Raw genomic sequence first — 15,841 nt, 5'->3', positions numbered from 1 at the left:
CTTCAATGGGCTGTAGAGTATTTCATTTCTACAGTGGTATAATATGATTATTGTTCCACATGATTATCTGCTTTTAAGACATTTCACTTTAAAATTAATCCCCCACCCTAATTAACTGCCTCTAATTTCTTGTAATCAAAAGCAAATTACAATATATGAATCCTCAACCAAGATGACGTTACTAGGTATTTACCTTACTGGGTAGTTAAATGAAACTATTGGGCTAGTGTTTGTAAAAGAATATTTTAACCTATAAGTTCAGTGTATCGTGAATGGAAGAATACAATGCAAAGTGATGGAAATAAAAGTTTTATTAAGATAACATTTTTCTCATTTCTGGAAGAAGAAGGTTATAGAGAACTTAGTTGAAAGCATCATGCACTAAAATTCAGAGTTCATTTTCCTGAACCATGATTTAATATATATTGCATTCTTTTGTTGTTGTTATTCTTTGATTTTTTTATTCAAGGTATTAGAAATGAGCATAACAGTGTGCATCACCTGAATAATGACCTGCTTTGGCATTATTCAAGAATCATTCTTTTACACTTGTAAAGCTGGAAGATTAAATATTCAAGAAAAAAAAGAGTTGTTTACTTAAAGTTTAGCATGCTTTACTAAATTTAAAAAAGAATAACACCCAATTTATTTCTTCTTTTCAGGAACAGATTATGAAATTTAAAAATATTGGTCAGGTTTATATCTTACTTAATTTTTTTCTGCCTAATTGTAAGAGTTTTGGAAGCTTTTATGCCAAAATTGCTAAATCTGGAATGGACTATATTTTGAAGTATTAAAAATATAATTTGTGACAGCTAGAGTGATATTCTTTTTTTAAATTATATATTATTTAAATATTGAATTCTTTGTAAACAGATTCTGCTTCGACCTCAAAGTGGCAGTTTTGATTACAATGCATACTATTGTTTGTTTTTGTCTATTTTCTGGTTGATTTCAACTGACATCTGTGCATTTTTTCATGAAAGGATATGAAAAATCCCGAAGCTTAAACAACATAGCGGGCTTGGCAGGCAATGCTCTGAGGCTCTCTCCAGTTACATCACCCTACAACTCTCCCTGTCCGCTGAGGCGTTCTCGATCTCCCATTCCATCTATCTTGTAAACCAAGCAGCATCATTCAGCTCAATTGTATTCATTCAAGTATGGTTGATCCCATCATGGAAATAATTAAAAGTAGAGTTACTCCAGGCTCCATTAAAATAGTATAAGTCCTGCATGATACAACTATTTGAAGTCAGAAATGCCACTTGGGTAGCTAACAGATCTTACCCTGGCTTTAAAGATGATCTAAAGCAGTGCTACTACTTCTTCATGTTTATTGCCCTAATCTCCTTTTGTGATACAAAGATGGATAGTGTCATATGTTGGCCAGTACACTAATAAGTAAACATATCTTCAGGGAGATGTATTTAACATCCAAATGACAACCACTTCATTGGAACTTCATTTCTTGTGACTCTAAACCATTCTGAAGATGTTTGGGAACCTATCTTGATTGCATACGACGTGAATGTGGTCTACTCATTTGCGTAGGTCATCTTGTCTATCACCTGAAAGCAATGTTGCAGAACTCGGGGACTGTGGAAGGCTTGAGATGTGTGTACTTGCATCCAACCATCCTGCTGATATGAAAGCGCTGGTACACGGTTCTGCATGTTGAATGATGGGGCAGGAAGGGCAAGTTTCTCTGACAGTGTTTTTCTTGTACTTTGAGAGAAATATTTGTTTCACATAGTTTAATTTATTCATTGATTTATTTTTTTCCTCATAAATGCTGCATTGGAGTTCTGAATGTTTCTGGTTGTTTGCACACAGATAACTGCCAAGAGGTTGTCATTACTGGTTACATGCAAGCTGAGGCCAGATCTCTTACTTAATGACTTGGGAAAGGCACAAAACATGAGAGAAAGGTAACTGTCAGCCAGGCTTGCATTGCTTAGCCAGGAATTGCTGCTTGGTACTAGGGTCACTTTTTTTTAACCCCAGAATTTGTCATCATTTTCAGAGGCAAAGTGCCAAATACCATCCAAAGCTCCCATGTCATTTTTTGTATCCTCTTCCTTTATTTATTAATTTTATGTAAACACGAAAGATCATGGGTGTAACCAGGAAGATTTTTTTACTAGCCTTAAATCTCTGAATCAAAAGATTAATCAGATTTTTTTTAGGCACTGTTTAATGAGGTGCTTTGTTTTGTGTGTTGTTTCTGTCTGTCTGTCTTAGCTCCCTGTCTTAACTGTCTATGCCATCTGTCTCCATGAAGCACAGAAATGCCTTGCTAAAATATTCGTGATTTTAATAATGGGTTGTCTCAACCTACTCCCACCCCTGCCTTCTTTCCTAAATGGAGCAGCCTCCCTCCATTGTATATAAATAAAGACACCCTACAGACTACCTATGTTAAATTGGCACTGTGAATCTTTTTGGTAAGCACGATTTAAGCAGCAATTTCACCATTACACTTGGTTGCTTGCTGCAGTATCAGTTTTGACTACCTAGCAACCAGCATTCATTACTACACTTCAGTGAAATCCCTAGAGAGTCTTCTTCTGAGTGAGGGAAAAGTCTGTTTATTCATCTCCATGAATGCAGCAGCAACAGTGCATCTGGAGTGTTAAGCATGTAAGGGAAGAGAATGCCTTTATCTAGACTGGGGGATAAACAATACTTCTAAGTCATTCAGGATCCTCGAGATTATTGGCTAATTCCTATTTCTGAAGTTTATTTTTTATTAGGAAGATAACTGTCACTTTTATAATTGACTATGAAACGTGTTGTTTGGCATCTCCATGTTCTAGTGCATGATCTGCATGTCACAAATCTTGTACAGCAATGTATTTATCCGGATGCACCTATATGATATTTAGAGATAGTGCTTTTTTTATAATGCCACATATAGGATGTTATCATTACACACAGGTCTGCGGTTAAGGAATTAATATACTGTCTGGTGCTGCTGTTATTGACTGCAGTGTTGCACAGATTTTTCATGGATTTTTGACTGCTGAAAAAGGGACAATGGAATTTAGTCATACCAAGGATCATACTGGAAAGAGATTTCTGCTACAAATGTGTCTCCCGATGTGACCAGATTGTGCTTGGAAGAGGTTGCCGCATCTTCACAAAGCACCTAAAACTTTTAAAAGAACTGTGGCTGGAACTCATTTGGTGCTCTCCATATGAGTGGCCTGCCTGAAGTCTGGCCAAGGTCTATGAAACAACTGTAAATACCAACATGGTGTGCATGGGTCCACAACAGCTTCGACCATCTCACATCGAGAGGGGCCAAATCCATGACCAACATCTCTGATGCTCCAGATAGGCCCGATATCTGAATTACTAACCATGGGCCTGTAGTAGGCTGTGCTGTGATTTATACAGGGCATTGATGTGATGTAGCATAGGTCTGTCTTAATTTCTCTTATTTTACTTTGTTGGTTGGATCCATGGACACTGGCTATCTTGTTTTCTTATAAATCACTGATTATCAACTTGTCAATTACGTTACAAAGGTTTTTAGTGTCTAGTTATCAATACTGACCTACTTTGATTCATGTGTTTGTTCAGTTCTGAAAAATTGTTACAACTTGTAAGGAACTCACCAAAATTATTTATAATTTAAGTCTTTTGTCATTGTTACCTCAATTATAAATACTATAAAAATAAGATTCTGGCAATGAGAGTATTTTTTTATTAAATGATCAAGGAACAATGTTAGTCTGTAGTAGAATATTAATCAAATTATATCCTAAAGTGTATATTTTGCATAAAAGAGATATTCTTCAATCAATTTTGTGAGTTTTGTGTGCAAATGAAGCTTGTATTTGTCTTTAAAACTGTTGTAGTTAAAACTATATAAGAAATTTTCATCTTGCATAATCAATTATTTCCAGAATCGATCAGTTCCCCTGGGATTCTGAATATAACAAACATCCCAATTATAAATCCCTGTATTGTGACCCTTTTGTGAACATTTCAAGGTGCATGCACAACCTTGGTGAAAACCAATGGAAATGTAATTAACTGAAATGAAGAATAAAAGGCAAAAAAGCTGGGGATAAAGTCGAATCCTATCTGATTAAATTATTCATCTTCTTTTCTTGGCGTTTGTCTTTGTGCTGCGGTTTTCAATAGCCTTTACTATTTTTATGTTTCACAAAACCTTATCAGACACTCAAGCATAGTAAAGACTTTGAAATGAAAGGATTTTAAAACATACACCACTCATTTCTGTTAAAATCCATGTCATATATCTAGCAGTTTCCCTCTTCCTTTGCTTCCTCTTGGTTTCTTTTTAAATTTTGTTTTCTTTTTAAATATTGCTTACATATTGAGAGGGATGCATACCCATGTGGATGTCCATTCAGAGTGGGGGCCGTCAGGTTTGGAGTAAATGGGTTGGACAAATATTTTAACTTTTTTTTTCTTCTCTGTCCCCAGGGGAGGAGAAAGAGGGGTACTCATTTCTGTCAAATTACATCAGCACCTGGGGATGCGTGGAGAGTCATTTGAGGATGCCTTAGAAACCTTAATGTGGGGAACAGTGTTCCAAAAGTGTTACCTGAGTGGTTTTGATAATTCTCAGATGTTGTTGCGTTCATTTCACAAGGGTTGAAAAATTTTTTTCTAAGGTCTGTTGGTTGGACAGGTCCACCATAGTGCATCAAAGTCCCCAAAACATGTTGTAAACCTTGGCCAGAAGAATGGTTCAACCTGTTCTGCTTTCTCTCCTCCAATGAGGCAGAGGCACTTGATGTCTTCTGCTGACCCAGAAGAATTGGTTGTTATACCCCTGTGTGCTTCTGAGCATGCTGTCTTCTGCACACACATCAGTGATTGAAGAGGTTCAGTCCTGACACTGACTACACATCGTTGTCCTGGCTCTTGTGCATGCTAGTGAATGCTGCAGCCTGGCCTAGCCCTGCTTGAACCCAGACCAGGCCGACACAAATGCTGCAGTATTGCTGGTCTGGTCTGCCCGCACCTCTGGGCCTGGCTCTTGTGCTCCCCAGTAGAAGCTATGGCCTAATAGGGGAGTTCCCCAAGTTCCCCTACCAGGTTTGCTCCCATCCCCAGATAACACACATGCTGGCAGGTATAGCAGCCCTGCTTGGCATGTTTATTCTCAGTCTTGACCTTTGCCATGTTCCTACGGGTGCTTCTGCCTGGCCTCCTCCCAGCCCCAGGTCCTGTGACTATAAAGCAGGTTCCTGCCAGGCGAATTCTCTGGTGCAGCTCGGCTAGGTAAGTCACTACCCCCAGCTCTTCATATGAATGAGTGGATGCCATGGTCCCACAGAGGTGAGCTCACAAGTCCTCTACAGAATCTGTCTGCAGGTCTGGTTCTCTCATATTCTGGTGGGTGCTGTGGCCCAGCCTGACATGGACCACTCCCCGCTCAGACCCTTGTGGGGAGGTACTGTGACAGTACCTCCTGGAGGTACTGTCAGGCCTGGAGGTCAGGGTGGCATGTCCTGGCCCAACATTTCTCACCTTCCTCACTTATCTTAAAAAAAATAGGATGCACAACCATGCTGGCATATTGGCATACTTAACACAAATTTGGCATTAACCAAACCCAAAATGCCCATCAGCTAATGGCTGTTTTCTCCCACCAGTGTCAACACTTGCCCAAGTACAAGGGAAACTAGGCAGCTGTCTACAGCTTGGGGTTCCTCTTGATTTCTTTGCCTGGATATTTTTCACAGCTCTAACCTGGTGAACTTACTAAATATTATGATGATCAGAATTTATAAGGTCTTTTATGATTGATACTGAATTTTCACTTACAGTTTCTGATTTAACCACCACAGCAGTAATGAAAGAAAATTATTTTGTCTTCAGTTTATTGGTAGCACTGTTAAGGATGATAGAGATAGAATCAGTTCTTCCCATTTTTTGTCATAGCTTTCTCTGCTGTAGTTCCTTATGGTATAAATTTTACCTATTCTCTTGTAAATACTCTCCTATTAAAGAGTTTGTCTCACTTTTGGGTGAGAGTCCTCTGTTTTGGCAATACCACAAAGCTGAAATTCCATTTATGTTGTGGAGATGGAGGTAATTTAGCGTACAAAAATCTATGAACCCATCCAGGAGTAAGAAGTGACTAAGATGAAGACAGAAAAGGTTGACAAATCCAACACTTTTCCCGCAATGCATCAGCAAAATCTTTTCTATGTCTAAAACTGTTCAGGGATGAGTATTTAGATAATGTTAAGAATCCGAGATCACAAAAGCGAATTTGTCTAAATATAAATGCTGCAATATTTTATGAATCAATGATATCAGCATTCAAGTTTCACTGTAGAAATGAAAGATAATTCAAGAAAGAGAAAGGATGCATTTTACCTAAGTGGTAATTCACTCCAAGCTCAGATTAAAAAAAAAAAAAAGAATGAAAGTCATGAATGAAAAGTGAAGATGTTCATTTAATCTTTGCAATAAATCATAAGACAGACTCCTGGAGCAGCCATAATGAACCCAGACAGACAATGAATATGTTAACAGGCTATTATACAAACCAGGAACTTTGGAGAATTTAAAGTATGCTTAATGACATTTAATATTAAATGAGTCCAGTAGATATTGAAATCTCTAGAAGTTTAAAATGATTGAAATATATGGTCTAAATTTTTTCCTTACTGAAGAGACTTATTTTCTATCCTTCAATTTTCCACTGCTGGAACTTAATTGTTAAAATGCTCCAATTTTGTTAAACCATAGATATGAGTATAGTAATTTTCTGTAGTGTGCGTACAGTAATATTGACTTAAAATTTTGCCAGTTCGTATTTTTTCCTACACTGTGTTTAGAAGTTAAGTCTTCTTCAAAATTCTTGCCAGCTTGTTAGCTCTTCAATATCTTTCTCAGCATGTCTCAGCCACACCTTAAAATGCAGTCATAAAGAAATATAGGCCTCCTGGTTCCTGCACTTTCTTTGGGAGATCAAGTGCCACTATCAGTAAGTGTCAATTCTCAAACGCAGATGGCTAAGTCATCTTGACCAATCACCCAATAAATGTTGTCTAGTATTTTCCCACTAGATCATTTCAGCACTTAAAAACACTCCCACCCCTCTGTTTTAGCACATTAGAATTCAATCTCTCCTATTGCAGTCTCAAAGTCTTCCTTGCTTGTTTAATTGATTTGATTGAATTTCTCTTTGATAATTCTTTACATGTATTTTAAGTTATAACAACTGACAAGTAACTTGTTTAAAATATCTGCAGAGATTGAGTAGTGTGAGAATGAATTCTAACCAATCTGTAAACTACTTTATTTTGAAATATTCTTTAGAAGTTTTTAATATTATGTTGTTTGAAATTCACACTGCTTTCTGTTTTGCAAAAATCAGCCCTTTCTCTATTAGATGAGTAAATTATTAGGGAACTGTAAGTAAACTAAGTTGTCATCATTCAACATTTTTCATTTTAATAGAAGGGACTTCATTAAACAATCTACTTAGGCTTGATCTTTCTCCCTCTATTGTCCCTTAAAGTCTCTGGGAGATGTTTATTTTTCCATCTTTACCAAAAAGCATTCTCCTAGGACTGTAGAAGAGTCTCAACAGATCTCTGTTGAACTGAATTGTTACCTAAACTTATTTCCCTCAATTCCATATCTCACCACGTTCTCACCTAGTTGGTAATCTATCAACCTCAGAATAAAGTATAAATTTTTATAAATTGAATATTATACATTTAATGATTAGAATCCTTATTACCTATTTTAAATCAAGTGTTTCATTCATATATATATATTTAGAATATCTAAGGCTTAACAAAGTGTCTTGCATGAATTACTGACACAGCTTTTATTCATAGCAATGGATCTCTTACTGCTCTGCCTTAACTACAGGCAGTAATACTAGAGTAGTTAACCTGTTGAAATATGGAACTTTGTCTATGATGACTGTATTCTGTAACTCATTTATTTATTTAAACTTCCTCAACAGTAATGTGAGCATTAATTCCCTGGGACAGAAATTCACATTACTCTTTTGGTCCCAGTTTCTTCCAATTGGCATGAATAACTGGATCGTATTATGCTTTGTAGATAAATGAATTTAAACTATGCTAAACAAAACAGGTCTTAGAGATAAAGTAATATTGGGAATATTGTTTTCATCCTTACTAGCTACATGACTTGAGACAAGTATTTGAAACTCTAGATTGGACATTTTTAACCTGACGCTTGTAGGATATTGAAAACATGTATGAGGAGATGATTTCCTATCTTTTTGTGAACTCCCTTAAATACCTATAGTTGCTTGGACTGCACTATGCCAAAGCCAGGAGGAAATTCAATCCAAGTCTCCACTTAGATAGTAGGGTTCCAACAAATTGAACAGTTATCACTGCCTCTCAGGGTCTGCATTAGTAGGGAGCTGGAGTAAGAGTCAGAACATTGTATCAAGCCTAGATATTTTGATGTTGGGGCACTTGGCTAATAAACCTCTTACTTGTGAGGCTAAATGTCCACCTCCAATATTTGTTGTTTTATTGATGTTTTATCTTTGATTGTATTCTTATAAGTATGATTCAGGTGACCAAAAATTTTAGTCCTCCAAAACCTTCAATTATTAGAAGCCAGAATTAACAATTATACAGAGTATTAATATCCAGAAAAAATAATCTTTTCGTTATATAAAATACATTTGGAATGATTTTCATAAACAATATGCCATTTTCATTTGCTATAATACTTTTTCCAGTATTATGTAATTGCTATTAAAATTTATATGGTACTCTACTGTTCCACTCATTAAAATATTGTTATACCAAGTCATTTTAATAAGTAGAAACTAGACAAACATCTTGGTAGCAGAGAATTTTATTAAATAGAGGAAAGATATAAAATACCAAAATAAATTCTATATCAAACTATGAGAATGAACATGAAATAAACAGGTGTGCGGGTATAGGTGATTGTTAGCATGGGTGCCATTATATATGCTCCAGAAGAAATCTGGGACAACACTGCTTTGGCTTGTGGGGAAAGAAATGCTAGACCATGAGTGTTATGAACAGCGGACGGCAAGAAGCTAGCTTATTTGGAGCTGAGTATGCAAGATTATGACAGGTGTAGAGGTGAGTTAGGTCTAGTCTGCATGCAAGATTGAAGGTCAGAGAACTTAAGAAACTGAGAAAAGAAACAAAACACAAACTTATGTCTTCTCTTGATCTAATTAACTGACCTTTTTCATGTGATATTATAATACAGTACAGCATATAGGAAGTTACTATTATGTCTTTAAAATATTTGTTGTGTAAAATTGAATTTCATAGCAATGTGCTTTGTAAATATGCTAAATAAAAATGTGTACAATTGTCCATGATTTTCAGTAGTCCTATAAGTGTTGACTTTTGTTTATCTTTTTCAATTGAGTATTTAATGCCTGTGACTTTAGGTTGACTATCAGAGATGTTAATCTGTAGGCAAGCTGCCTACACAGTATGATTCAACCTATGCCAAGCCCAATTCTTGCCATGCCTACACACAATGATTCAAAATGGAAATTAATACATTTTTCATTTCCTTGAGTTAAGACACTAGAGGTTGTCTAATAATTATATAAATACTCTTTGAGAGGAGAGACAAATTAATTCATTATCTTTTTAAAAATTCTCCAAAATCCAATTCGTTTGGCAGAAATCTAGTAAGAACCTGTAGGAGTCGGACCATGGTGAGGTTTCTCGAGGATATGAATGTCAATGTTTGTGGAAATGACATTTCTATAGAGGTTGCCCTCAAAATATCTAGGCAGCTAGAAACCAGAAAGAGGGGACTGAAAAGAAGTTGAATGAAGGCTTACTTACAGTACTGATCTTATTCAGAATTAACTGCACCCAGAGAATGAAAGCTGTAGTCTAGGGGAAGGTATTAAGATTCTGAACATAGAAGATTTGGTCCTTTTGCAAATAATTTCTCTTTTTGTGAGCCTGCAGAATAAGATAGGGCAATTAATATAATAAAACTTTGCTAAGGGCAGAAGCATGTTGCAGTGCTTGGCTTACAGTAGACAATAAACAAGCATGTCATATTATTATGTAGGACTTGCTGAGTTAGAAGCAGCAAAATTTAATTCAGTAACTTTGGCCTAATTTCATGAAACTAGTAATGTTCAAACTTGAAAGTTTTTTTTCAAGTTACATATGCAAAACAATCCCTTAAAAACATGCTCTCTCTCCCTCTTTCTTTCCATGCCTCATCGTTCCTGGTCTTTACCATTCTCACTTTGCGATGCTCGTTTACACTTTAAAATCCAAAACAATTACAATGGGATTCATCTACCAACCCTTGTGACCTCCTGGCATATAGCTGAGCTTCAGTCCAAAAACAATATTTCAAAGAAACAACCACTATTTTAAAAAACAGTATTGAAAGTCTCTGAACAGCTTACATTCCTTCTAATAAGAGCTGATACAAGTATATTAGGAGAAAGAGAAACTGAGCAAAGCTAAATCTAGTTCTGGCTGTTGAAAGGATGGAAGAAAGCTTAGGCTACAACCCTCTTGTTAACCCTATTGCTAAATAAGTCCCAGAAACAGACTTGTTAGGTCTTATGCTTAGTGTAGACAGTTTGGAGCATCTGTAGAGACAGAAGCAGCTTGATCACTGGTGCAAGGAGAGATTGAGGAACCCCTTAAAAAATCTGTTGTGGAATAAAGTTTTTACTGAGTCCTTTTGATTCCATGCCTGCCCCATTGCATTGAGGGGCAGAAACCAGTAGCTGGAGTTGGCACTGCTCTGTAGCAAAAGGATAACTAGAGATTAAGTCTTAAAATACAAAAAGAGATGCAAACACTCATTTAAATTGTTAATCTCCTTTCATCTTTTTCCACCTGCTTGAAGACTGAAAGGAACTGGTTAGTGAGAGATGGCTCCTCATGAAGAGCAGAGCCTGGAGTAGTTCCCAGTTAGGCTGGAATCCAAGGAGGTGTGTGACTTCCACTGCTACTCTGACAGTCCCATCTGTTCCTTATGTCTGATGCACCCACATTCCATGGGAGACTTTGGGTAGGAAAGGGATTAACATGAGAATGGGCAACAAAACAATTTTCTGGGCCCGGCGGCGTGGTCTAGCGGCTAAAGTCCTCGCCTTGAAAGCCCCGGGATCCCATATGGGCGCCGGTTCTAATCCCGGCAGCTCCACTTCCCATCCAGCTCCCTGCCTGTGGCCTGGGAAGGCAGTTGAGGACGGCCCAATGCATTGGGACACTGCACCCGCGTGGGAGACCCGGAGGAGGTTCCAGGTTCCCGGCTTCGGATCGGCGCGCACCGGCCCGTTGCGGCTCACTTGGGGAGTGAAGCATCGGACGGAAGATCTTCCTCTCTGTCTCTCCTCTGTATATATCTGGCTGTAATAAAATGAATAAATCTTTAAAAAAAAAAAAAAAAAAAAAAAAAAAAAAAAAAAAAAAAACAATTTTCTACAGCAGCATGAATAGCACAAAAAAGTTAATAGATTGGAAGATGAAATTCAATAACTTTCACAGATGGTCTCCAAAGCAATAAGAAAATAGGAAATAAAAATAAAAGAAGACATTTCAAAAACATAAGTGGAATTTTCGATATTTACCGTGATCCTTCTGTAGGAATAAAAAAACCCCAAGGATGGAAATATTTGCATAAGTAAAATAATGCAGCTGTCTCAGAAATAAAGATAAATGAAATATCTCAGACTAAGATTGCCCAAAGAATTGAAAACTAAAAAAAAGCACTTCTAAAAATCTTCTGGAGAGAAAGGTCACTTTTTTTTTAAATAAAGAATAATCAGAATGACATTGAATTTCTCATTAATATGTCTGAATGCAAAGTAATCAAGCAGAAAGGTTTTTAAGAAATGGAAATTTTAAACAATATTAGCTAGCTAGCTCACATACCTTAAAAGAGAAATTACAAACATTCTTAGGGGAAAATATTCAGTGATTTTTTTTATCATCCCATGGTTCTATTTCAAAACTTTCTTAGAGGAAATAATCAATAGGAAATTATTCCAGGAATATTGCATATAAAATGGAAGTATGAGCAAATGACATAACATATAAGGATTAAACATTCAGTTTATGTATTGATGATCCATGTATCTGCATATCAATCTACCTAGCCAGCTATCATCTTTTTATTCACATACACACTTTCCTATTTGAAATGCTCCAGAGCTAAATTTAGTTATTGTAACATGATGAGAAAGTGAGGTGCTAGTGGCTGTGGGGAAACATTTAAAATGGTAATGCATATTTTTCGAGTGAAATAAGATACAAAACTATCCAACTGAAAAATGTTTCTAATCCTGAGTATTGATAGTAGTGAGTGTAAGGAGTAAGCACTTGACAATAAAAGTATCGAATATAATAAACATCACAAGACGTGAAGGTAATAGTAGGAGACAACTTACAAGAGTTATAGGAACTTTAAAATAAGATAAAGAAGTAGCACCTGACTTAATAAACACAAAAAACATGTTTATGCCAATTAAAAATCTGGGGATCACTTATGGAACCAAAAAAGTTTGTAAATAAAGATAAATAATATTCCAAGTAAATATTAGCCAAAACAAAATGGACCAACAATTTTAAAGAAAAAAATATATAATTTAGAATGACTTAAAATATTTCAAAGGGATAAATGCAAAGGACACATTTGGTAAAAGGAATGATGAATCAAGACTATGTCAACTAAACTGACTGCAATCTCATAGTCTTTTCAAATGCAGGCACAAAGATCAATTGCACTTGAAGCCTCAATGAAAGTTTGATAAATTAAGAAATAAATATATAAACCAAAAGCTATATTTTCTTCATTATATAATGAAATAAAATTGATAATGAGAGGATTGCTTGAAAGTAAAAAAAATCAGGAAACTAAAAAGTAAACTAATAAAAATTTTTTATGTAAAATGTGATCTTATAAAATAGAAGATGCTCAAATTGTATGACAATGAAGACACTGCATGTCAAAATTTTGATGACCTAGCATAACATTGTGTAGGGAATGAATGATTCATAATTTGAAGTACATCAAACAAAGATCAAGAATGAGCAAAAAGTGAAATTCAAGGCAATCATTCATTGCCAAAATTGTGAATAATCATTGACAGGATGATAGAAGAAATCTAGTCAAATAAGACGATAGGGAACAGATCAGTAAAATACCAGGTAAAGCTATAAGTAAGAGAAATTCTGGGCAGGTTATGAACAATAATGGTTTACTTCTTACAGTTGTGGAGGGTGGCATTTACAAGGTCAAACTGATTGTCTGATTCTAGGTCTGTTGAGAGCCTAATTCATAGATAACCATTTTCTCTGTGCCCTCTTGGTAGGAAGAGCATGGCCATTCCTCTGGAATTCTTTTGTAAGTCCATCAATTCCATTACTAAAGTCTCTCCCTTCTTGATCTGCTCACCCACTAATGGGCCATCTACGGCAGTCAGTTTTTACCATGTGTACTTTGGGGACACATTAAACATTCAGTGTATGGCAAATAACTGTCAATTTTGAATAAAGCAAAAAGTAGGTTCACAACGAAAGATAAAATATAGTCTAAATATATAAAATGGTGCTTAATGATAAAAAAGATATAGATCAATAGAGTAGAAATAACTGAGAGACAAATCCATGTGTACTGAAAAATTAAGATTGTTTAGTAGGAAATAGAATTAAAAGCATTAATGTATTATTTGAGAGAAGTAGTTCTAACATTATTGAATTATCACAATGAATTTAACATTTTATCTGAGAGATGATTCTAAACTGATAGAAACAATATTGTTGACAACATAATGTCATAAATTAGCCTACATTAAATATTTCACCTGTCTGTAACTCTGCCTTTCAAATAAATAATGTTTAAAAAATAGCACTACTGAATGTAATAGTGGGAATTTAAGTCAGAACAATTATGAAAAAATTATGAAAGGGAAGGAAGGAGGGAAGAAAGAAAGGAAGGAAGGGGAAAAGTAGAAAAAAGTCAACTTTATCCTTGTTCACAAATGTATAGAACTGCTTATAGAACAGTGTTTCAACTCCACCAAAAGACTGTTAGAATAGATAAGTGTATTTAGTGAAGTTGCAGGAGACACAATCATCATATCTAAAATATAGCATTTTTAATAAAGCAATAAGGAAGTTGCTGAAAAAAATTAATCGTGAAATCAATCTTAATCATAATGGTCATGAGAAATCAAAGCACCTAAGAATAAATGTAATCAAGAATGTGCAAAATGTCCACAGTTGAAAATTGCAAAATATTAATGAAAGAATGACAGCTGAGTCTGTGTGGTGATACAGCATGCTAATCCTTTGTCCTGTGGCGCTAATACGCCATATGGGTGCCAATTCATGTCCAGGATGCTCCCTTCTGCTCAAGCTCCCTGCTTAGGATTTGGGAAAATATCAGAGGATGTTCCAAGTCCTTGAGCACTTGCCCTCTTGTGGGAGACCCCAAGGAAGCTTCTGAATCTCAGCTTTGGATCGGCTTAGCTCTGGCCCTTGCCACCATTTGGGGAAATAAACTAGTGAATGAAAGACCTCTATCCTTTTTTCTTTGTAAAACTCTGATTTCCAAACTGAAAGCAAATACATTTTTAAAAAGAAATTAAAAACAAGGCACTGGAAGACCATTCTGTGTTCTTGAATTGGAAGAATCAATATTGGTAAAATGTTCTTTCTATCCAGATTCATTGCAGTCCCCATCAAAATAAGTATGATAGTTTTTTTGTAAAACTAAAAAAAAAAAAAAAAATCCTGAAACTCAGAGGGAAGCTTTAAGATTCCAAATGGTTGAGAAAGTCCTGAGCAAAAAGAAGAAAATTGTATACATCACAATACCTCACCTTAAAACATACTACACTGCTATCATAACCAAAATAACATGGTATTGCACTTAACAGAGAAGAGTCGAGCAAATTGGAGTCCCCAGAAATAAACTGGCTACTTCAGTCAACCGTTTTTTGAGAAAGGTGCCCAAAGTATACACTGGATAAGGGACAACTCCTTCAATAGAAGTTGCTAGTAACACTGGATATCCATAAGCTTATTTGCTTCCCAAAACTGAGAGCCAGGAACTAAAGCATGTTTAAATAAAGTTGGAATTTTTCTCATTCTCTGGGTTAGTGATGAGACAGTTAGATTCAAATTACTCTTAACTGTCATGCCTCTTTTCTGTAAATGCTTTTCTTGTTTATAAATTATGAAAAATTTCCCCAGCTGTGTAATTGGACATATAATGTGGACACAACATTGTTTTATAATATAGTGTGAATACCACATTTAACATGTTGAATTTTCTTCCTGGTATTGACCTTCAAGAATGAAATCAGTATACTGGAAATGGAGGTTATTTAAATATCAAAGGATTTGAGGTCATTTAAAATTTTGTAGATCTAATAAGAGAACTTGCCTTTCTTTAATGATTGATTCAAACAATTTTATCCTCATAACAATCCAAATTTCAGAAGAAAACATTAGCTAACAATGAAATATCATGTATATTGTGTGGCATATACAAATTAGATTTAAGAACAAGTTAAGGTATCCTGACTACCTCAATACTATGGTATAAGACAGCTTTTGTAAAACAAACTGGAACAGCTCTGCAGCATACCAGTGAAGCTACAACCTGTGATCCCTGCATCCTGCATGGGTGCCAGTTGAAGTTCTGGATACTCCATGTTCAATCCAACTCCCTGCTATTGTGCTTAGATTCCTGCACCCACAGGGGAGACCTAGAAGAATCTCTTGGCTGCTGGCTCTGGCTTGGCCCAGCCCCAACTGTTGTGACTGTTTGGCTAGTGAACCAGTGGATGGAAGATCTCTCT

The 15,841-nt window shown here is 35.9% G+C and overlaps 1 protein-coding gene across 3 annotated transcripts in view; it reads left to right on the top strand.

Annotated features, from left to right (window-relative positions):
* The window catches only part of KCNC2 (potassium voltage-gated channel subfamily C member 2), a 165,464-nt gene extending 161,481 nt beyond the window's left edge, over window positions 1-3,983 (top strand). Inside the window, exon 4 of one of the 3 annotated variants that reach the window (XM_004583043.3) lies at window positions 1,837-3,983. In XM_004583043.3, the coding sequence (XP_004583100.2) occupies window positions 1,837-1,898 (62 nt within the window). In that variant the 3' untranslated portion in view covers window positions 1,899-3,983. Of the gene's footprint in view, window positions 1-986 lie in introns of all 3 variants that reach the window. The other 2 variants (XM_004583042.2, XM_012926344.2) reach the window with 2 other exon arrangements.
* Window positions 3,984-15,841: the final 11,858 nt, after the last annotated feature.

This window comes from Ochotona princeps, chromosome 15 (genome assembly GCF_030435755.1).
Source record: "Ochotona princeps isolate mOchPri1 chromosome 15, mOchPri1.hap1, whole genome shotgun sequence".
NCBI classification, from domain to species: Eukaryota; Metazoa; Chordata; class Mammalia; order Lagomorpha; family Ochotonidae; genus Ochotona; species Ochotona princeps.
Note: the sequence above shows the minus strand (reverse complement) of the source record. Positions and strands in the feature narration are given on the sequence as shown.